General features: G+C 40.4%; 2 protein-coding genes across 3 annotated transcripts; both read left to right on the plus strand.

The window, feature by feature from the left end:
• The first annotated feature begins 1,171 nt into the window (after positions 1-1,171).
• Positions 1,172-9,197, plus strand: LOC128370006 (transmembrane channel-like protein 7). 2 transcript variants are annotated; one of them, XM_053330934.1, is made up of 16 exons: positions 1,172-1,300; positions 3,292-3,556; positions 3,699-3,847; positions 4,010-4,165; positions 4,268-4,353; positions 4,442-4,587; positions 4,670-4,817; positions 5,131-5,313; positions 5,628-5,773; positions 6,712-6,826; positions 6,941-7,038; positions 7,189-7,372; positions 7,598-7,728; positions 7,893-8,048; positions 8,175-8,253; positions 8,393-9,197. In XM_053330934.1, exons 1-16 carry the CDS (start codon positions 1,285-1,287, stop codon positions 8,585-8,587), a joined length of 2,253 nt encoding a protein of 750 aa, XP_053186909.1. In that variant the 5' UTR covers positions 1,172-1,284; the 3' UTR covers positions 8,588-9,197. The 2 variants fall into 2 exon arrangements, with proteins under 2 accessions (XP_053186909.1, XP_053186910.1); XM_053330935.1 differs by having other exon boundaries at positions 8,175-8,303; positions 8,351-8,472.
• A 172-nt stretch (positions 9,198-9,369) lies between these two features.
• Positions 9,370-23,725, plus strand: nomo (nodal modulator). Its single transcript, XM_053330933.1, has 31 exons — positions 9,370-9,564; positions 10,158-10,247; positions 10,334-10,379; positions 10,514-10,614; positions 10,813-10,919; positions 11,045-11,117; positions 11,946-12,098; positions 12,195-12,332; positions 12,418-12,507; positions 12,645-12,750; positions 12,845-12,995; positions 13,207-13,384; positions 13,594-13,735; positions 13,911-14,042; positions 14,728-14,864; positions 14,955-15,042; positions 15,227-15,290; positions 15,523-15,618; positions 15,762-15,983; positions 16,828-16,910; positions 17,114-17,273; positions 18,986-19,112; positions 20,043-20,156; positions 20,286-20,413; positions 20,530-20,671; positions 20,819-20,902; positions 21,514-21,624; positions 21,735-21,836; positions 22,032-22,151; positions 22,323-22,415; positions 22,631-23,725. Exons 1-31 carry the CDS (start codon positions 9,409-9,411, stop codon positions 22,760-22,762), a joined length of 3,666 nt encoding a protein of 1,221 aa, XP_053186908.1. The 5' UTR covers positions 9,370-9,408; the 3' UTR covers positions 22,763-23,725.
• Positions 23,726-23,993: the final 268 nt, after the last annotated feature.

Genomic DNA, 23,993 nt, shown 5'->3' on the forward strand with positions numbered 1-23,993 from the left:
AGGTACACTCATACATTCAGTTTACTCATCGTGGTGCTCTGCCTGTATAATATCCTTTGTGGCCATGGAGGCAGCTTTCTAAAGTCTGCTTAAGATTTCATATTTATAATAGAGAGCCTAGAAAACTAGGAGTTTGAGATTCAGAGACATTTGGGAAATGCAGCATGCAGTGTTTTGTGTTTGTGTGTAAGGGTTGACTCACACTGGACCATAAATTGGGATATCTCAAATTCTGCTGTATTTTATTTGGCAGTTCTTTTTTTTTGACATGTACCACTAACTTTGTGGAAGAGAAATACTACATCACTGAAGTACTTTAATTAATTATCTGCCCCTGACAATCTCTCAGTGGTGGAAGAAGTACTCAGATCCTTTACTTAAATAAAAGAGGCAATAGGCTACCTCTACTCCATGACAAGTAAAAGCTCTGCATGAAAAAATCTACTAAAGTAAAAGTACAGAAGTATTATGAGCTAAAGGTTCTATATTAAAAGTAAAAGTACTTGTCTTGTAGAACACTGTCCTCTGTTATAGCCTATAATAAATACTGTTGTAACTGCTGGAGGTGGAGCTAGTTTGAACTACTTTATAGTAGTAGTTATTTTAGCTGTAATCCATTGGTATTCAACCTGGGGGTTGGGCCCCTGTTTTGAAAAAATCAGTGTGAAGTATAGTGATTTTAAACTGACTGTATACAGATTTTATACAAGAAGAGACACAATTGATTTATGAGAGGGGTCACAAGATAAAAAAAACAAAACAAAACACAGGAGTGGTTAAATGTTTAGCAATGCAGTGTAATTTATAAACTTATTTCCCGTCGATAGCTAAAATTCAATCTGAAGAGTTAAGTTAACTAAAGCTGTTAAATTAATGTGGAGTAGTGGAGCACAAAGTATATGAAATGTAGTGGAGTGATATATGGGGAGCATCAAATGGAAATAAGTACAAATAGCCTACGTCAAAATTGTAATGAAGTAGAGTACTTGAGTAAATGTACTTAGTTACATTTCACCACTGCACTATTTATTTGTATTCACTTCAAAGGTGAGTAAGTAAAACATGAATGGACATTTAAAAGCAGTGAGGAGATAAAATAGACAGGATATGAGTGGATCACAAACCGCAGTGAAGCCGTTCCTTGATTCAGGAAGTGCGGTCTAGGAAAAGTTGTTGTCTTCCTGACAATTGGAGCGTCAGATCCCAGCTGACGAGGAAAACTGCTAGATAAGTTAACTAACATAACCTAGTCCAACATATTTACTCTTATCAGAAAAGGAAACGATGGAGGTCGACACAGGTAAAACTGAAGTTAACGCTATATGTGTGTTTTTAGCTGTCTCTAAGTTAACGTAGTTAACAAAACATTCCTTCAACAGCAGCTAACCAGCAGCTAGTAACGCTAGCATAGAACTTCACTCTATAGTCGCTGACAACAGGCTTACAACGTTGTCCTGCTAGTTAATGTAAATGTAAATGGTGTGAGAGGCATAAGTAATATAGGCTTTGTCTGGCTTTATTTGACTCTTCTTTTTTTTCACCGAGCCGAAACTCCGCTGTTGGCATTTTAGTTTGCTGAGTCTGCCTCTTTAGTCATTGTCTGGTAGGCTACAACTAGGACGACATTAACCAACCTGTTGCTCACATTAGAAACCAACATGTAACCTACTTGCCAGAAGAAACACCATGTCTTACTATATGTATTCATTTTTTAAAGTATAACACTGGACAGTTCCAGTAAATCATCTAAAACATATCAGGAATACTGGAAAATCAGAAACATTATGTGAAATGAACAGTGCTAAATGATTGTAGCTGCATGCTGTGAGTAATTGTAGACTCACATTTTTTGAAATGTCTTCTTCTTACACGAATGATCAACCACAGGCTGATAGCTGTCATATTGTACAGCATGCATTACACTGAATAACATTAGGCTAATATCTTCTAAGAAGTGGATGAATTCTCCAGAATGACATATAGAGTGCAAGGCAACAAAATGCCTCTTTAGCAGCTCCTCTTTTTTTATGTTGGTCTGTAGTAATAAGTGTTTATTATTGGGAAAGTCAAGTTCAATCCAGTTTTAAATTCGGTGTCCTTGTATAAGATATGGAAGTACTTAATACTTAACATGATACCTACAAATGAGTACAACTCCATTGACTGGCAGGTCAGTGTATTAAACACTGTATAACAAACAATGATACAGCTTTTAGCACAATTGTTATACTACAAAATGAGTTTATCAGAATATCTGTATTGTCATTGTAAAAGGTACAATGACATTAAGTGCAGTCCTTGGCAGTGCAAAAGAGCTAATAAATAATCAAAAAGAAGAAACACATAAAAAACAATATGAAAACACATAACACATACAAACAGTCTTTCATCTCTGTATCAGCAACTGCTACAGAAAAGCTCAATAACTCTAACATGTATCATGCAGTCTGGTTGTGGAAGATTGATATATTTTACTCTCAGCTTTAACCAGTGGTGGAAAAGGTATTCAGATACTTTACTTCAGCAAAAGTACCAATGCAGCAATGTATAAACTATCCATTTCAAGTAAGTCCTGTATGATAAATTCCACTTAAGTAAAAGTATATAAGTATTACAGTAGAAGTAATGGTTTGGACCCTCTGACTGATATATTACTATATATGACATCATTAATACTGAAGCATCAGTGTATAAGTAGCATGTAGTAGCTGTAGCTGTAGCTGTTAAATTTTTGGACTTTTTCTCTCATCTTTGATTTTTGGTGACATATTGGATCATTTGAATATTTATTGAAATGAAACCGTGTGTAATCAGTATTTGGTGGAGCTGTTAACAACTCACAGACATCTGAAATGTGAGCCTGACTACACACTGCTTTTTGTAAGATGTCAAAAGACAAAGAGGTTGCAAACCACTGGTTTCATTTTTAACAATGTGTTGTATTTTAAAAGCTTGTTATATTATCCATTGTGTCAAATCTTCATCAGAAAAGTAACTAAAGCTGTCAAATAAATGTAGTGGAGTAGTGGTAGTTGAAGTAAAAAGTAGCATTTAATGGAAATACTCGGACTAACCTTAACCCTAAAATACAAGTACCTCAGTACTTGTATTTTTACTTCAGTACAGTTCTTGAGTAAATGCCCCTTTGTTAGTGCTCAGTTATTTTCCACCCCTGGTAAACTGTAAACTTTGGCAGTTGAAAGTCGGGATGTTGATGTTACTATGTCATAAGAATGGTAACCCTATCATTGTCTCTGTATAGCTTGAGCTAATCTTTCCATCTTTTCCAAGTGTTCTTCACTGACCATAGTGGAAGAGTCAACAGCAACCCACTGCTGGACCAGCTTCCCAGCTACCAGTCCCTGCTGTACCGCAGGAAGTCGTCGAGTGCTGGCTCCAAACGAAAGGGCAGCTCCAAAGTACGGCTCAGCTCCTCTGGAAGTGGGAAATGGGCCGTGAACACAGTCAACAGAAATGAGGAGAAACAGAAGACCCTGACACTGCAGAGACCCATCAGAGAACTAGCCAAATCTATGGCTGAGAAACGCAGAAACAAGTAGGAATTACATCATTATAGTCTCCTCACTATCATCTGTCAATGAGGTGTTAAAGCATACACAGTTATTACATATTCCCTGGCTATTTTTAAAAGGTGCAAACAGCGAACTTGGTTCACAATTAGCTATTTATTTGACTAGAACGCAGAGCCTTGAAAATGATCGAGAGCTCAGCAGCTGGCGACAGTGGAAGCAAAACACCGGCAGGTATCTGAGGAGGCTGAGAGATGACGCCCAAGAATGGCTGAGCTACTTGCAGCTCTGGAGGGGAGACATCCACCTGATAGAGGGTGAGAGTGTGATAATGAGGTAGTCTGACTGTTAGAAAAGTGTATCCCTAGCCTCAGAGACATTTATTCTATTCAGGATGGGCAAAATGAGTAAATGTACTTTTTGCTCTAACAGAAAATACACCACTTCTGATTTTGTTGTCTCTCTATTGCATGTAACAGGGATGTTCGGCACAGGGATCCTGTCTTACTTTTCGTTCCTGCGCTTCCTGGTCATGCTCAACTTGATCATCTTTGTGCTCGTGTTCAGCTTTGTCATGTTGCCCATCATCATTGCCCCCCATGCTGGAGGGAATATTACCTACAACCAGAATGATGGTCAGTGGTAGAGCCTGCTAGAGCTCATCCAGCATTCAGTCAGAAGACAAAATATGCTAAACATACAAAATCAAGCTTATATCTTACTGTGTTTGACCACAGGCAGTAACTGCAGTGTGTATCCAAGCAGCGCTCGCCGAGGTCTCGTCAACTTCCATGAGCACATCACTGACCTGCTCTCTGGTGGAGTAAGTCCTCGCATTTTATCTTAAAAATGGTCTCTAGAGAAACTACCACAGTGGTTTTCCTCACTCACCTCTTGTGCTTAATCCTCAGGGCTTCCTAGAACAGACCTATCTTTTCTATGGCTACTATAAAGCGGACAAAATCTACTTTCCATGGACCACCTATAATTTACCACTGGCCTACCTGCTGGCCACTGTAGCCTACCTCTTTCTCAGTCTCGTCTGGATTGTCAAAAGGTACTGCAAAGGCAAAATCTTGAGGAATTCAGACTTTTTTTTGTAGGATCTGTGAGGATAACTTTTTTTTTTTTCTTCCAAGGTCTGCTACGGGATTCAAACGCAACCTGATTCAGGATGAAGACCGCTTCCAGAGTTTTTGCAACAAGATCTTTGCTGGCTGGGATTTCTGCATCACCAATGAGAATGCTGCAAGGCTGAAGAGAAGCAGTCTGCTCTATGAGCTAAAGGTCAGTTGATCTGTCTTTAAATAGGATGTTTTTATATAGCAGGATTGGCCAAGAGTTATGAGGTAAGGTAAGATAAGGCGATAGTGGCCATTTTTACATGTTGAGAGAAGTCCAGTTTTAATCTGCATAATAAACCTCTTTTTAAAAGGTTTGCATGTATCTACTGTAAAGATATTTTATGTATCTTCCTCAGGATGTCCTCTTGAGATTGATGATTCTGTCTAGTTACATGTATTATCATGAATGTGTAATACTACACTCCTATTGAACATATACCTTCCTTGTAAAATCTGCATATTCTTATATCCCCCAGACTGATTTGGAGGAGGAGAGGATCAAACAGAAAATTAAAGATCGCACCCGCAAACAGAAGTGTCGGATTTATCTCCTCCGCTTCGTCCTCAACCTTTTTGTCATTGGTGTTTTGGCTGCTTGCTTCTACAGCATCTATATAGCCACTATCTTCTCCCAGAAAGCACAGATGAGCACAGTAAAGGTAATGAGCTTTCTGTCTTCAACATCATTGTGGTTGTTGACAGTACCCTTCATACACTTGTGTAACTTCTGACCTTATTAATTAAAACACAGACACCAAATAGACGTGAGCTCTTTAAAACCTGCTGCTGTTCTTATGTTACTGAAGTTATTGAAGTATTTGATTAAAATTAAGTTTGGCTAATTTGTTCACATCCTAAACTATTTATAGTTTGGGGTAAATGTTTATTTTGACAAACATCCATAAGTGTCAAAGATTTATGTTTTCTAATTGGTAAAGTTATTGCTCTCAATATATCTTTTGCTGGTTCTCAGGTGAATTTCATTGTGGATCTCATCATTGAGTATCTGCCCTCACTTGTGATCACCATGGCCAACTTCATCACACCCCTCCTCTTCTCCTTTATCATCAACTTCGAGGACTACTCACCTGCCTTCGAGATCCGCTTCACCCTCATGAGGTATGCACAATTTCAGAATCATGTTAAACTTGAAGTAATTCACATCAGGAGACAAACATCTGGGAAAAAAACATGTCCAAACAGAAGTGAGTGATGTGCAAAATGATAGAAAAAGGAGGTATCTAAACAGTATATATATGTTATTCCACCAAAGTTTTGTTAACAACCCACTACTTTTCACATTGATATATTGCATAGTACAGATATATTAAATTGTCAAGTTCACATCTATAATTTGTGTGCTTGGGTCCGAATCAGTGGATGAGTTGCTACATTGTTGCATTTTGACTTTGGGTGGGTTTGGATTCACACAGGCACGTTTTCAAGCAAACCAAAAATGTATTAACAAAAGTTGTGGTAATCATTTGGACCCTATACCAAGCCGCAATATGTGAACACAATGGCACATTTGAACTCACTTAAAGGCAACTTCTTATAAACAGTGTGTTGCTTCAAGTTATGTGAAGACATGCTGCCTTCGGTCGGTTGATGAGGAAAAGGGAACACATTTCATCATTGCTCCAGGTCAACCTCCATTCATGTTTACATCACTAAGCTCTCCCTCAGCCCGGCGTGATGCACAGAGCACCTGGCTACGGGAGCTGGTTCAGTTCAAAATGCGCAATGTTTCCTGCAGTTGGGTCAGACCAAGGTTGGTACATTCTTACCACAAACAAACCGTACCAGAGTTTGTGCCTAACTGGACTTGAGACCACCTCTTCAACAAGGTCTTGGTCCTGGTTGTTTTGGTCCACACCTGAGTGAGATTGCTGCTTTCAGCCCTGGCTAAATAAATGGCACCAAGGGGGTAAAATGCACTGGACTTCTATTCAGTCAAACTAAACACAGCAGGTGTGAAGACGCCCTATATGGCTGGATTGAATTGAATCTTTAACACATGTCCTCTGTTCATTTTGTTCTTTGGTTCTTCCTTTCAGGTGTGTCTTCATGCGGTTGACCAGTATTGGGGTTTTGCTCTTCTCTCTGTGGTCTCAGATCACTAACTGTACCAACGGGTCTTGTGTCTGTGGCTATAACGATAAGCTTTACTCTGTAAGTCTTTTTTTTTCTGTATTCAAGTAGTGACAGTAGTGAAGGACATATAGTGGCCTGCTGCTTAAGTTTGTCTCTTCTAAAGGCTTCACATCTAACAGCTGTTCTCCACAGTGTTGGGAGACCCGTGTTGGACAGGAAATGTACAAACTCACCATCTTTGATTTCATCATCATTATCGCAGTCACCATCTTTGTTGAGTTTCCCCGAAAGTAAGTCATAACATACACATAACATATTTTGCTGGGTTTTGTCAGTCTTCGTTGAGTGTAATGCCTTTTTATTACATCTAATACTTTCAGGTGTATGATGTTTTTCATTCATTATTTTCTTTTCTTGCATTGCTGCTTTTTTCTACTCAGGCTAATAGTGAATTACTGTCACTGTGGCCTGGCTAAGTGGTGGGGCCAGCAGGAGTTTTCTATTCCTCAAAATGTGCTTGAGATCGTCTACGGTCAGACGATCTGCTGGATTGGCACATTCTACTGTCCGGTTCTGCCTGCCATCTGCACCATCAAATACTTCTTCATCTTCTACGTCAAAAAGGTGATTTTTGTCCTACATACATTTTCAGAAGTGGAGTGTTCTTATGTTTGGCTTGGAAAAAAATGAAACACAAAATTGGACTGTATGTTTGGGGATGAGATGCCAGTGTTTGTGTCTGTTTAGATACTGAAATGACAACTTTCCTTCTGGTATGATGCACAATTTGAATATTTTTTGTAGCACTGCGTTGATATTTTTACTACCTCTCCTCTCCTCGGTCTCCAGGTGTCATTGATAAAGAACTGCCGTCCATCCACACGTCCATTCAGAGCTTCCAGCTCCAACTTCTTCTTCCTGGGCGTGCTGCTGATAGGCCTGCTACTAGCCTGTGTGCCTGTCACAGTTAGCGTAGCACAGTGAGTAATGTGCTGCTGATGCACATTGTGTTTAGTACATTAGCTTTATTGAATGGAAGCATGAACATCAGAGGTGAATGTTATCTCATGAATTTAAATGTTAGGTAAATATACATGGAGACTTTTGGCATATTCACTCATCCTCCCATTCCTTATTTTTACAGAATAAACTCTTCCCAGGCATGTGGACCATTTGTTAATTACACCACCTCCTGGGAGGTGCTGCCAAGTACAGTGTCCAAGCTGCCCCAAGGAATACAACGCCTCCTCTTTGCTCTTGCATCAGAGGCTTTTGCTGTCTCTTTCTTTGTCATTACATGGTACGTGTTCCAGTTAGGTATATTGACATGTATGATTATTGCATAACTGATGATTTAACTGTTGGTGGCAGCTGACCTTCCTGTCTGTAATTGTAACATAACATTATTTCTATTTTTCCCCTGCAGTTTGGCCATGTTTTATGTGATTGCTCTAGCTGAAGCTCACAAGAGAGTTATTAACCAACTAAGGGAGCAACTTGTCATGGTGGGTTTACTCAAGAATACATGTCAGACTTCAGTGTATCTATTTCACTTGTATTCTACCACTTTTTCTTCATTGCACATTAATGATGCTTGAAAAGACAGTTTTAACCAGAATCTGTGATCTGTGTGTTGTTGTTCAGGAGGGCCGAGACAAGCGTTTCCTGATCCAGAAGCTGTGCCAGGCCCAGAAGATCTCAGCTATCAGATCACCTGTGTCCAAGTCTCAGCCCCGCACCAGCAGAAGCAGCCCCAGCTACCACACAAGCTTCTCCAACAACTTTGATGAAGCTGTGTTCCTGGCACACTCTCCTCCAGACTCTTCCACGCATGTGTGAAGTACGGGCCGAATATCATGGACAAATAAACAGATGCTACACTGGACAAATGGACTGGATTTTAATGGAACAAAACTCTTTCCATTAATACCATAATGTTCTTTTTTGTATTGTGAAGTCTATAGACTCTATGGACCTGCTGACTGTTGTGTTGCCCTTTCAGTGTTCTTTTAGTGACAATCTGAATATTGTAAAAATATTATGCTGCATTGTTTATATATTTTTAGACCAAAATAACCCCTGTTTTTGTGGTGTTTTCCTCACTGTATGTGCTATCATCTTTGCCTTCTGAGAAGGACTTGCATTATTATAACCTCTAGAGTTGTATGCACTTTAAATGTATTAACACTAAACTTGTCCTACTTTTCTAGTGTTTGTGTTAATAGTACTGTACATCCATTGTATAAATCCTAACATTCATATCATGAATTGCTCTGAAGTTGCGTGATTATGCAAAGTACAAACTAATACATTTTACAACATTAAAGAGAGGCCATTTATTGGGCATTATGTGTAACTCCTTCACGGTTGTTAGTACTATTAATAATGTTAGATTTTAGGAAAATGCTTTTTTTACATAATAGTTCTTTTTACATATGACTGTGGTGGCTGAATTTACATGGAAAATAAAATACATAACACACTGTGTAAAATGTGTCCTTTTTTTCATGTCATAAACGTTAAATGTGTACCCCTCCAGGCCGGCAGAGGTCGCTGCTCTTGGCTGTCTCCTCCCGGCCGTTGACAGCAGCTCAGCTGGTACGGAACCGGAGGCAGCGTGCTGTCGCTCGGCTCAACGACAGATCAGACAGTCGGCCAAAATGTTGAGAATTACGATCCGGGCAGATATGGGAGCCCTTTGGGTTTTATTCTGCATTATGTATTCTCAGTTTCTGGCCGTATCCTCGGATGACATAGTGGTGGCATGTGGAGGATTTGTCAAATCCGACGTTGAAATCAATTACTCGCTGATCGAGGTGAGAGTGCAAATATCCCGACTAGCCTGCTAGTCGCTAGCTAGCGGTTAGCCAGTTTATTGCAGTGCGCTAAAGGTTAAAAGGGGATTGGTGATGACAGTTTGAATGAAATAATAACCGCGACAGGTTGTTTTTAACTCCCCGTTGGCTTTCTGTTGCTAGAAAATAATTCAATCGTTATTAAAGTAATGTAGCATGGGTTCGGTGTTGACTCGAGCTACATGCTAGGTTGGTAATTTAACTAGGGAGGATTTCTGTACACTAACATTTGACTAAAATGCGTATATTTGCTATATTGTATCGGTATATTTGTAATTTATATTAAACCTAAACCCTGTCAGCGTTGTTAAGGAAGAGGTTAGGTTCAAGCCCCCAGCCCTAATCCCTGATCATTCACAGCCTCTATGGGATTAGCCATTTGGTCAGTTACTGAAATTAAGTAAATCCCATATAGACTTGTCTGTTTGGTGATACAATTAACTTAGACAATTGGCCGTTAGACTTAATATACACACGAACTGCAGTATTAGCATTTCAGTGCTGGTTATTATAAATATACCTAATTATCAGTTTGTCTCCTCTTTCATGCACAGATCAAACTGTACACCAAACAAGGCTCCTTGAAATATCAAACTGACTGTGCTCCAATCAATGGCTACTTCATGATCCCTCTATACGACAAGGTATTTAAAGCATTCATTTAATAGTACTTTTAACACTTTATTCACTATTGAAAATGTTAATATATACATTTGTGTCTTCTACACAGGGAGACTTTGTTTTGAAGATTGAGCCTCCCCTCGGGTGGAGCTTTGGTAAGAATGTCAGAGCTGTATCCTCACAGTCAATAAACAAACTTTTCAATAGTTGTTATCTAGAAAGGGGAATTACATGCTTTATCGTATGTTTCTGATTTGTCTTTCTTTCTTGGTTTTTAAATTTTCACCAGAGCCTACCAGTGTTGACCTCCATGTAGATGGAGTCAGTGACATCTGCACAAAAGAAGAAGACATCAACTTTGTTTTTACTGGCTTTTCTGTCTCAGGAACGGTGAGATTTGTTCAGTATTTCCTCCTCCGTTAATCACAACATTGCTGTTGTGAACTTGAAAAGCTCATCCAAACAAAAAGTAGATGAACAGATTTTTGATGGTAAAAACTGCTTGGTGAAGAAGTGGTCAAGTGTACAACCAAAGAGGTTAAAAACAGAATAAAATATCCCCAGCCTAATGCAGTGTTTGTTGTTCAGGTTCTGAGTAAAGGCCACCTCCTGGGCCCGGCAGGAGTGGAAGTCAAACTCAGCCGGGCGGGGACAGAAGAGAAACTCCAGAGTGTCGTCACACAGCCTGGAGGAAAGTAAGTAGCTTCAGCATGTCAGCTGAATAAAAAATGTTAATAAAAGTTTTCCCTGATATAAACATCTGTCTTTAATTGTTTCAAATTTCAAAGCCTGTTCCTTTTGTGTGGTCTTCATAACACAGGTACACCTTCTTCAAAGTGCTCCCCGGAAATTATGACATCACAGCTTCCCATCCCTCTTGGAGTCTGGAGCAGGTTGGTAACTTCAGGTTTCATATTCAAGAGCTGTTATTGTCACATGCACATCAACACAGCACTAATATAGATATTTACCACAAACGAAGGAGGGAGAGAAGAGAAAGATAAGAGAGAGATTAAATAAAATATATATTATTTTGCACAAGTGCTCATTGGCACAAACATCAGCCATGCATTTTCTGTGAAACTTTAAAGGACTGGATTTTTTGAATTTGAAGCTTTGGTGTCTTCTTAATGGAAAATTGTGCATTTAAAAAAATTCCACCAGGTGACATTTAAGGAGAATATTAATTACCTCTGTATTTTAAGATAAAATAAAAAAGTTTGACTTATTGGTAGTATAGTCAGAGATTTTCTTGATCCAGCTTGTGGTAATTAAAAGATCATTTATAAGACACCAATGCTCTTGTCACTTTGCTGTTATGGTGGAAGCCTAATATATAGTAGATAGTAGTTGTAGACACTATTTTAGCTCAAATTATAAACAGAGAATGCTAATATGATGAAAAAAGATTCATTTAACTTAGTCCACACGGATAAAAAAAGGTGTTATGTTCCTTTTCAGATCAGCAGATTTATAACTTAAAGCAGCAGTCAAAATCTGACATACCAAATGATTGCAGTTTCTCATCTTAGTAATGTCATTAAAACAGTGGAGAGTGCATGACCCTGGGGGTTACTGAGGTCTTTTTAATTCTGTATTACTGAACTGTCCTAAAAACTTCATTATTCATCGAGTCGCTCAGCTGATAAGGCTCCGGTCAGGTTAGCAGGTTTCTAACTAATGTCTCTCTTTATGTGGCGTCCTTTGCCGTCTTCTCACAGAGCTCCACATCAGTGCTCGTGTCCAACTCCAACGCCCCGGCTGCCGACCATCTGGTGGTCGGAGGCTACGACGTCTCAGGGGAGGTCCGCAGCGATGGAGAGCCCATGAAAGAGGTCACTTTCCTACTGTACTCCGCCACAGTCAAGAAAGAGGTAAACATTATGATCACATGGTTATCATCAATATTAGACTTTTATCTTATTTGACTTTTCTGCTCCATTTATGTATGTGTTTATCATGATTTCCAGGACGTCAGCGGCTGCAACACATCCCCAGTGGAGGGAGCAGATTCTGGGGACAGCTCTCTGGTCTACCTGTGCAGTGCTCTGTCCAGGGAAGACGGGACCTTCCTCTTCCCCTCACTGGCCAGTGGCGAGTACACTGTGGTAAGTTCAAACCCCAAAAACCGTTCTCATGTACATCAATAGAATGATTTTCTTTAATTCTGCTTCTGTTGAACTTCTGTTTCAGGTGCCGTTCTACAGGGGAGAAAGGATCACTTTCGACGTCGCTCCCTCTAGAATGAATTTCAAGGTGGAGCACAACAGTTTGAAGCTAGAGGTAAAGATTCAAATAGCATCTGTTTTTTTTTTTCTTCAATATTCGTTTGAACATTTGTCATTATGTTTCAAATATGAAAACATAACACAGCACCCACATTTTGACATTTAATGCTGTTTCTGTTGCTCCTCGTGTAGCCCATCTTCCGCGTCATGGGCTTCTCCGTGACGGGCCGAGTTCTCAACAGTGTCGATGGCGAGGGTGTACCTGACGCCACGGTGTCCCTCAACAACCAGATGAAAGGTAGCCATAGTAACTTTCTGTCAAGTGTCAACCAGACTCCTGTGGTTCTCATTGTGTTCACATTTTTGTCTGCTTCGCTATTCTATGCTCACAGTCATCAGCAAGGAGGATGGTTCCTTCCGACTGGAGAATATGACAGCTGGCACCTACACCATCCGGGTCAATAAGGAGCTCATGTTCTTTGAGTCGATCACAGTGAAGATCGCCCCCAACACACCCCAACTTCCTGACATCATCACAGCAGGGTACGTCTGGTCTGCTCACTTCCTGCTTTACGTGCATCTATTTAGCCTGTTTTTGTTTTTAACATACTGAGATGCATCTTTCTCTTGTTGCTCTGGAGACGCCTAAAGAAATATATTTTACATAATATAAATTGAAATTAAAAGGGGGATTTTTGCTTTCTTTCTACATTGATCACTAGTTTTATGATGTTCTTATTTTGCTCCCACACAGGTTCAGTGTTTGTGGTCAGATCTCCATCAGCAACCTGCCCGAAGGCATGAAGCAGCAAGGTCGCTACAAGGTCACTCTGACACACCAGGGCCAGGATAAGACCTCCGGCCGGACCGTTGACTCCGACCTCCAGGGAGCTTTCTGCTTTCAGACCAAACCTGGAGACTACAGCGTCCAAGTAAGACTCCAGCAGCATCTAACATTTTATAATTGTGATTTAAGTACTTATAGTTTTGTCTGAATCAGGCTCTTATTGCATTTAAAGGGACAATCCACCCTGAAATAGAAGTCATATACTGCATGTAATTAAGTAAGAGACTCATTCTATCAGAGCTCATGCATGTATGCAGCACAGTGATAAGTTTGGATGTATTTATTTGTGCTCAGGTGTCTCTCCCTGATGTCGAGGTGAAAGCAGGTCTAGCTCTGCAGCCTCAAGCCCTGGAGGTCTCCCTTGTGGACCGGCCCCTCACAGACCTACTTTTCACTCAGTTCATGGCCTCTGTCTCTGGGAAAGTCTACTGTTTAGGTGGGTAAAGGCTTTATAATTTAAACTCATATATGACTCTATAATACAGAAACAATGATTTTAGGTAAGGTTGGAAGGCTAAATCAGCTTCAGCTTGTAAACATATGACATGTTTGTGTGGATTATTGTTTTATTTTGACATAAATTGACCTCATGACCTCTGGTTGACCTCTAGCATCCTGTGACGACCTGTCAGTAACGCTTCAACCTGTGAGTCGGCAAGGAGAGAGAAAAGCGGTGGCTCTTTCTGGCGGCGGCGACATCCTCAGCTTCTCTTTCGACAACGTTCTACCCGGAAAATACAAAGGTCAGGAATCACCGCCGTCAACTAAAACACTCTTTATTGCACTAGTAATGTTTCGGGTGGATTTTAGAGCAATTCCAAAGTGAACGTGAGTTTTTTTGCCAGCTGTGGAATTGTCTCATTGGTTTCTCAGAGCCTAAAGCGTGCATGTTTTGCCAAGAAGTCGTCAAGGCGACCACAGTAATATAAACGGATTCCTTCATCCCGCGCGCTTTTCTAAATCTGTTCCGAAATCAAAGTAATTATTCGCTAATGATTGTGGGGGAATCAATTAGTAATTAGTGGCTGTAGGAAGCACACATCATTCAGCCCGCCGTTTCTGTACCTTCTGGCGCCGCATCTATCTCGCTCACTGTTGAATACACACAATCTGTTAGCTTGCCTGCGAGATAACTGCGCACACAGCATCTTTTAAGGGATGTTTACACAGCTTTGAATATTTGCCAAGCCAGAGTAATGCGAGAAGTTTACTTTCTTAAGCATTTGTTGAAAGATCAGATCATTAAAAAGATCCTTTAGAGGAAAGAAAAGGGCCGATCCTAACTGATCATAGCATCTGATCATTTTCATTTTAAGGCGTTTGTGACACAGGCATCCATCTGTCGCTTTTTTTTCAGTTTTTCTGTGACTTTTAATGTTGAAGTCTGTTAATTATGCATCATTTTCTCCTATTTTTAACATTCCACAGTGAGCATTTCTCATGAGGAGTGGTGCTGGAAACACAAGTCCGTTGAAGTGGAGGTTCTGGATTCTGACGTCTTGGGTGTGGAATTCAGACAGATCGGCTACATCCTGCGCTGCTCCCTCTCCCACGCCATCACTCTGGTCGGTAACCAGTAACGCACGCTGGTAGCTTTACCTTCTGTGTGTTGTAGCAGTTAAAGATCACTGAACGTGTGTGTGTTTTCTGCGCAGGAGTTCTTCCAAGACGGCAGCAAACCTGAGAACGTCGGCGTTTACAACCTCTCTAAGGGAGTCAACCGCTTCTGCCTCTCCAAACCCGGTGAGGTTCATTCTCCTGACCTCTCATTAGCTAAACATAGTGTGAATTAACATAACCAGAAGAAATATCAGTGTACCAGCTGCTCCCTCGAGCATAGTGTTTTTGAGCAAAGAGGTCTGTGTCAAGCTTACCTAAATATAAAACTGGAGCAAAGTAATTAATCAACTAAATATGGCTTGTCCAGGTGTTTACAAAGTCACCCCTCGCTCCTGCCACCAGTTCGAACAGGACTTCTACACCTACGATACGTAAGTATGAACTAATGAGACTCTGTGTCCATTTATCTCTGGGATTAAAAGAGTGTTCTCCCTTTTTAAACCCGCAGTGCAGATTTTTTGCATAAATGAACCTCCGTTGCATCCGAGCTCTTGCCAAACGAGAAGAGAGGAGAGAAAAGTCCAGCACTCCAGCTTTAAACAGTTCATTGGTTCCAGCTAGATAATTCAGCCAAGTGATGGTTGTTACTCTCTGTCCCGACAGCTCAGCCCCCAGTATCCTGACTCTCACTGCAGTGCGGCATCACATGACCGGCCTCATCACCACAGACAAGATCCTAGACGTCACAGTCACCATCAAGTAAGACTCATTACGGCTGGGCCAAGCGTCACTTTCAGAAACCCCTCTTCAGACTGATTTAATATAAGCTGCTGTGCATCAGACTGTAAATGTCCCGCTTTCTCTTCCCCCCCGTCCTCTCCACTCTCCCATTTTTTAATCAGATCTTCCATCGAGAGCGAGCCGGCGCTGGTGCTGGGCCCTCTTCGGAGCCAGGAGGAGCAGAGATTAGAGCAGCAGCTGCAAGAGATTCAACTGCGCCGTCAGGAACGGGAGCGCCGTGCCGCTGAAGAGGAGGGCGGCGCCAGAGATGATAGCCCTCCTTTCCAAGAGAAGGCTGACGAACTGACAGGACCCTTCCATTATGAGTTCTCCTACTGGGCCAGGTTAGTTGGCACGGGATGTAACAAATCATCCTGTTTATAATAATGTATATAAATATTGGTTCAACTTATAACATTGTGGGAAGAGCTGTTGGTTCCGTAAGTATTTTCCTCCACTGTGAGTTCCTATTTCAAGGTTCTGTCTTTTTTTAAATGACACACACAATGCTCTACAAAACAGTCTCCCAGATGTAATCATTCTATAGTGTTCTGTCTGTCATCAGTTTAATCATTTAATCTTGAGGATGGCTCTAAATACCATAATGCCCATGAGCCTTGGCAGCAGTTGCTATAGAAAAGTCAGCGAAAGGCACAAATAAGAGAAGTAGTAAATCCAGAGTTTCGACACTGTTGCAGTTGTGAACAAAACACAACATCCGTGTCGCATATTCCTCCGTAATTGTCTCACAGTCTGAAGGTCAATTCATTTAAGCTGCAGGTGTCTATTTAGACTTAAGCTTCTGCACGTCTTAGCCACACACATTACGTAATTTTAAGCTTAAACTTCTCTATTCATGTTTTTATCTTTTTAGTTTTTCTCCATTTTAAAAAAAAAAAAAAAAGAAATGAACTGAACATCCTCTTTTTTTATATTGATGAATCAAATGCGAGAGTTTCAAGCCCATCCAAGCTTTAAAAGAGCTCCATCTGTGAGTCACGTAACATTATCTATGGAGGAAATGAGCAGGACTTTTACTTCTTGGAAGACTGGATGCTCGAACTAACTTCTCCCACTTTGCAAGTCTTTTATTAGTGGCTGATTGACATCCATAATTATAACCGCAAAGTCATCGTTGAGCCTTGACCACATATAATAATGCAGAGTTAATATTTACCGTCTGAACAGGGCTGGAGAGAAGATCACAGTGACTCCCTCCTCCAAGGAGCTGCTGTTCTATCCACCTGAAGTAGAGGCCACCATCACTGGAGGTAAGTTTCTTTACACACACAGACACACACAGATACACACACTTTAAAAATGTGATTAAAATTTGACCTTCCAACTTCCAACTCACACGTTGATTGCATAATGAAAAAAGGATCAAGTGAAATAATAAAATCACCTGAGCCTTGTAGCATGCAGTAGCAGCAGGTTATCTAAAAGCTTGTAATTAAAGTCTCCCTCTCAACAGAGTCCTGTCCAGGTCGTCTGGTGGACATCTCAGGGCGTGCAGGTCTCTTCCTGGAGGGCAAGGTGTCACCAGAGCTACAGGGAGTGGAGATTTCCATCACTGAGAAAGGAGCTGCTGCACCACTCATCACTGTGGCCACTAATGAGATGGGGGCATACAGGTATGAGAACCCAAAAAGTATATCCCAGACAGTTTTCCTCTGTGTATTTGCCATAGGTTTCAGTTATGCTAAAAGAAAAAAAGAGTAAGATTTAGCTAAAAATGTGTCTACTTAGCAGTTCATCAATGTAATTAGGAGCTTGTCCACTAATAGATTCTCTGCACCAGAGTCTGTTTTAAAATAACTCATAGAAACACATGTAAAAGCTGCACATACACGCTCCAGGGCTGAGAGCTTACATGTAAAGCTTCATCAGCTTCAAACCAAATTGAAACATCACTTGTACTGATTGTTAAATCTGCCTCACTTGCTATGCTACACATATAGTTTTAGATGCAGATGAGCAGCTAGTGGAGAGGAGTTTATAGCCATGCTAGCAGTGTGTCTCTAAGGTTGCTGATCCCTAGCTATCAGATGGATTGCCATGAAAGTTGGCACAGACATTCATAGTTCCCAGAGGATAACTGCTAATGACTTTTGCGATCCCCTGACTTTTCCAAGTGTCACCAGCAGGTCAAAAATTTCCATTATAAAGAAAGAATTGTAAAGATATATCTCTGCATCTAATTGATAGATTGGCAAAAAACCTTACACAGACATTTTAATCCCCAAAGAATGAAACCTAATCTTTTTGTGAGGTTGACATTTCTTTTTTAAGTGAAGCCACTCGGGATCCAATGGGATGGATTGTCATGAAATTTGGAACACACGTTCAAGATAAATTGTAATGACTTTGACTTTCATCTAACACCATCACCAATTCAAATGTTTAATTTAACTGGTTTATGACTAAATACGTGCAAAACGAATGACTTTCCTATGAGTCTCACCTGTTTAGTGATCATTAAAAATGTTAGCATGCTGCCAATATGTGTTCGTAAGATGTAACATGGAAAACATAGCCTGTTAGCATTAAACTCAAAGCTCTGCTGTGTCTAAGTGCAGCCTCATAGAAGTACTAGTGTTGAGCAACATTTTAAAAAGTACTAAAAAAAGAAGGAATTGGGCAGCTGTAGCTCAGAAGGCGGAGCAGTTCATCTACTAATCAGAAGGTCTGTGATTAGTTCTCTGACTCCCTGTTAGAAACATTGTAAGAAGTGTTTTGGATAAGAAAGGCTGTGTCGCTCCAGATAATGACACAGAGGCTGCCATCAGTCTATGAATGTTACTATGTAGTGTAAAGTGCTTTGAGTGCTCAGACAACTAGGCTGTATATAAATGCACTCCATTTATCATCTCTAAATAACATGACAAAAACTAATAAATCTGTGATGTTGCTGCTGTGTTTGAGAATACATGTCCTTTAATTGTTTTAAGTCAGTTTAACAAACCTGACAGCTCTAATACTCAGTTAGCACAGGCGCAATTTTCAGATGTCAAAATGAATCAGCGGGTTAGTTTTCCTTCACTGCACTTTGTGTAGAAGATACTCCAAAGTAGCTTTTGGTTGTCAGCTGTTGCTTTCAGCCCTGACCAAACGTGAGCTCATTAAAAGTGCAGTAATTCCCTTTTATATGAGGCATGTTCCTGATGTTTTCTTGGTATTGTGGATTACAGTCTTCAATTTGAAAATGATTTGTGATTTCAGTTGGATGAAATCATCTGTCAATATCATAAATGTCTTTCTAGTATTATAAATGGATTTGTAATGTAATGGTGCATCATGAAGACACGCAGCACTAACCACCTTATTTCTCCTGTCACTCATCCAGCGTGGGTCCCCTCCATAGCGACCGGCAGTACGACATCAGTGCCAGCAAAGAAGGTTTTGTTCTGAGTCCCGTGGAAGGATCCCAGGGAGATTTCAAGGCGTTCGCTCTGGCTGGTGTCACCTTCAAGGTACATGTGACCATCCTCACTGGCTTTTACATATCATACCCCATGCCACTAATCACCAGCTTTTACATCCCTATTTGCACCATTTAGCCAATGCTTTCATCCAGCACACCTTACAATTCCAGTTCTTTGTTCACATTTACTCCTCTCACTAATTATGTGGTTTAATGTGAATATGAAATGACATGATGAAAAGCCCTTGTTAGTTCTCGCTGCATGTTTTCACAAAATATAATTAAAAGTAAAGATAACTGATGATAGTTGAATCCGTTTTCTGCTTTGCCGTGCTGTCAGCGAGTTGCCTTTGTACTGGCTTTGTTAAAAGGGTCTGCAATTATCTGCTGCTTCCATGAGATCCTGGCACAAACCATCAGTGTTCATTTCCCTTTCAGACTGTGATAAATTGCTTTGAAATCTCCCGTACAGGGTTTACACAAAGTACGCTGCCCTTGTTTTATCCTTCTTTTGTAAATCCTCTCTGAAACAGACCATCGCAGACACACGGCTCACCTGTCAGCCCGATTAAACCCTCAATTTTACAATTCGGCTCTCGCAGGTTTAAACCATGATTTGGGCAATTTCATGATTTTCAACAGTTCTTTGCACCCGTTTGGCTGCATATGACCTTTCACAGTGAAAATATTAGTTATTCCAGTCCAACTACAGTCTTTTCAAATATGTTCAATTTTATTCACTAAAATGTTTGTATATGACATTTAATACACTGAGATACAAAAGATGAAATACTTAAAAGTGAAAGCAGTGCGATTCAAATTAAGTGAAATAGATAAAAGAACACAGCAGATACTCAGATACTTTTAGATGCACATTGTGAGTGAACCTGTATGTAGTGCAATATTCATCACATTTGTCAATATATATATGATCATATGGATAACCTGTGCTCTTTCTCTCTTTCCATCTGTACTGTAGATCAAATCAGAGGATGGTAACGCGCTCTCAGGAGTCCTTCTGTCTCTGAGTGGAGGACAGTTTCGCTCCAACCTGTTGACTCAGGACACTGGTCTCCTCACCTTCAATAACCTGGTAGGAATCCTTGTAAAATCAGTCCTCTAAGTATACAAACACATAGCTACTAGTAGAAATGATTCAACCTCGATAGTGCTCTGTTTTTAAAGGATATATTTTTTCTACTATTGCTGTTCTTCTTCTCAGAGTCCCGGTCAGTACTACTTCAAGCCCATGATGAAGGAGTTCCGCTTTGAGCCAGCATCTCAGATGATCACAGTGGAGGAGGGTCAAAACCTCAGTATCGATATAACTGGCATTAAGACTGCATACAGGTACCTCTACACTTGATTGTTTATTTACCTGGTGGTTGATCCTGTTCGTTGGATCCAGAAACGTCCATTGCACACACGTCTAATCAGTTTCTCTGTTTTTGTGCTTTTTTCTTTAGCTGCTACGGAGCCGTACTGTCTCTGAGTGGGGATGCAGAGAGGGACGTGGCTGTGGAGGCGGTGGGTCAGGGAGAGTGTAGCCTCTACAGCGAGGACACCATCACTGATGAGGAGGGCCGCTTCAGACTCAGGGGTCTGCTGGTGAGGACGGAAAATGATCTGTTAAAATCAAACTGGAGGGTTTCAAACTAAAAATCAACCGACTGGCAGTATTAGACCTCTGAGTCTAATCAGAGCTACACTTGTATCTTATTAGCATTTTCACTGTGTCATTATGTTTCCTTGCAGCCGGGTTGCAAGTACCTGATTCGGCTCCGAGCTGAAGGCAACGACCACATAGAGAGAGCCCTACCACAGCACAGAGCTATAGAGGTAAGCAGCAAAATGATTACATAATCACATATTTCTCATGATCTACACCAAATTTCCAGATGTGCGAAATGTACTAAATGAATCTTGTTATGAGCAGCAGTTGCGATGAGTTCAGGAAGATCGGGAATGACTTTTAAACACCTGATTTAAAAAGTCATTCAAGTCGTTGAACATTTCACAAACTTTCAATGTCACAGTATCTGTAAAGTTTCCTTTATGCTCTGCATTGCAGCGGCATCGCCATGAAAATTAGATAGCAGGGTATGGAAAACTTTGTAATTGAATTGTTCAAATAACTGTGGGAACCCTGTGATTATGACTTATCTGCAGCCTTATCAAATGGGGGCCTCACTATACACAGAACAAAAGCACCGATAATCCCATTGCGGGTTTAAAACCTCTTGGTTCATAATTTTTGCCACGTCTGAAAAGTGCAGGCCCCCTAATCTCTTTTGCGAGGCTGGAAATGCCTTAATTCCACTTAATTCTCTGTTATTATCTCACCGTGTGACTTGTTCAAAGCTTTATCCACATCTCACATTTGGTATTTTTTCTTTAGGGGTCCAACACTGCATCAGTACATTAAGCTCTGTGTTTACCTTCTTATTCAGGTCGGCAGTAATGACATTGTAGGGGTCAACATCATCGCCTTCAGGCAAATCAATCAGTTTGACCTCAGTGGAAACGTCATCACGTCCCCTGAGCACCTCTCAACACTATCAGTAAGGACTGCTGGGCTTATGTTATCCCTGCTTTTTTGGATCCTTTTTATTGAACTTCTATAAAACTTGTATAAACTTTTAACTACTTTTTCCTCCTTTTCTCTGTCTAGGTGAAGCTGTATAAGAGTGACAATCTGGACAACCCAATCAACAGTGTTTCTCTTGGACAGTCCCTCTTCTTCCACTTCCCTCCTCTGGACAAAGATGGAGAGGTATCAGCTTGTAATTCTACCTTTAAGTCTCAATGGATGTTAAAAAGTTGAAACTATTTTAAAAGCCTTTTGACATAATCCTTTTCCAGTCAGCCTGTGTTCTAAATGTATTGAACCTTTGAGACCTAACCATGGCCCAGGATGTCCAGCTGTTCGATGTGCAGTTATCTCTCTTTTCTGTATTTCTTTTTCCAGAGCTACGTGCTGATGCTTTACTCCACGCTGTCCCGTTCGCAGTATGATTTCACTCTGCCTCAGGTCTCCTTCACCTCCACCGGTTACCACAAGCACATCACACTTACCTTCAACCCCACCGTAAGATACATATACTGTTTTTAAAACCAAGACCTAGGTTGTCTATTGTTATAATTAGGAAGAGGAATAGGAAATGTGACTATTTTTAAAATCAAAATAGTTTTAAATAAGCTGTTTCTGTTTAAATTGTCTAAACTAAGTGTTTGTGTGTATTTGTGTGCTTCCCCACAGCGTAAAGTGCCTGACCAGGACATTGCCCAGGGCTCATACATAGCTCTGCCCCTCACTCTGCTGCTCCTGTTAGCAGCATACAACCATGAAAAGGTACATGAACAGCTCCACCTGCCCTGGATAATATGTTCAAAGAGCTTTCCTTGTTCAGCCACTGAATTTCTAAATCTTCTAAATCAGTGCTTATTCATTCCATTCATTAATATTCTTATATTTTCTGGGTGGATGCTTTCAGTATCTCAATTAAGAAACTTTTAATCCAAGAAGCATTTGTGTAATTTCTTTTTTAAAATGTTTTTTTTTTTCAGGTCATCCCCCTGCTGTTACAGATCGTGAATCGTATCCAGGGTGTGAGGAGCATGGCTCAAGCCAGTGGGGACAGCGCTAGCCTGGATGAAGCCAAACGCCAGGCCAAGAGACAGAAGTCAAGACGTACATGAGGACATAACCCCCACGGATCACACGGTGCACCTCAGACCACGCCTTTGTACACTAAATATCACACTAGCACCCGTGATCACAGCCTCAGAGAGACTTGTGTGTGTTAGCTCATGCTGTAGATGCTGGTTCACTAGATTAACCGTCAGTCTCTTTAGCTAACGATGGGTGCTAGTGAACCATTTAGCTTGCCAAGGTGCGATTTGAAAACGCGCCTCCAAAGTGAAGCCCAAGTCATACCACTCAACACGCATTACCACCACCTCATCAGCCACTCAGATTTCACTGGACTGATAGCTGACATTTTACAAGTTTTTCTTCTTTTTCTTTTTTTGTTTAAAACTTTATTTTCCAGAGCACTCTATGTCAAAAGAAAAATGTCAATATTTGTGATAGAATGAGCCATTTTTATACCTTTGTAATTTATCTAGGTCAACTAAAATCTTATGTTGTGAAAGCACTTGAATGCTTTGGATATCTGTCCCGAGTTTTAAGGACTGTGGATAACCATGTGTCTTGCCTACCAGCAATGGGGTCAGCTCAGTCACTTCAAACAATATGCAAAGGGAAGTATCTTCAGAATAAGGCTGGAATTTGATCTAATTGGATCTTTTGATCTTTTAAATTTATAGATGAAACTGATTTCATATTAAATTAACTCCAAACTGAACTGACCCCGATAATTCCATCACAAACTGGAGATATTGTAAATGCTAACTATGACTGAACGAGGTTGAAAGACTAATAACGGCTTAATACCATTGTCAGTCATGTCATATCAATTCAAGGTAAAACACCCACATGTTACCGTAATGCACTCCACTCCTGATGGTATTTTATAAGCGAGATGCAAACTCGACTTTATCTTGACAGTTTCTCCATTAGCTCAGGAAAGTGATGGCAGATAGGGTGCTGGAAATTTCGGTTTGAATACTGTGTGAGGAGATTTTTTGTTTTGTTTTTTCTTTTTTTGGGTGGGTGGGTAGGGGGGGGTGGGAAGGGTTAGGAAGTAGGGAGTTAAAACAATAGTTGATTAATTTATTAACAGATGTCTAATCAGATGTGAATGATAACCCAGTGAGTATGCTGGGAAATGTCTTTCAGAAGTGTGGTTGTTTTTCTGAATGATATTCTGTCAATATATGTGTGTGACAAGTGATTTTTAATGAGCAACATTAAAGTAAAGAAGAAAATCAATGAAAAATATCTACAGAGGATCTATCACGACCTTGA

Source organism: Scomber japonicus, chromosome 2, assembly GCF_027409825.1.
Source record: "Scomber japonicus isolate fScoJap1 chromosome 2, fScoJap1.pri, whole genome shotgun sequence".
Taxonomy (NCBI): domain Eukaryota; kingdom Metazoa; phylum Chordata; class Actinopteri; order Scombriformes; family Scombridae; genus Scomber; species Scomber japonicus.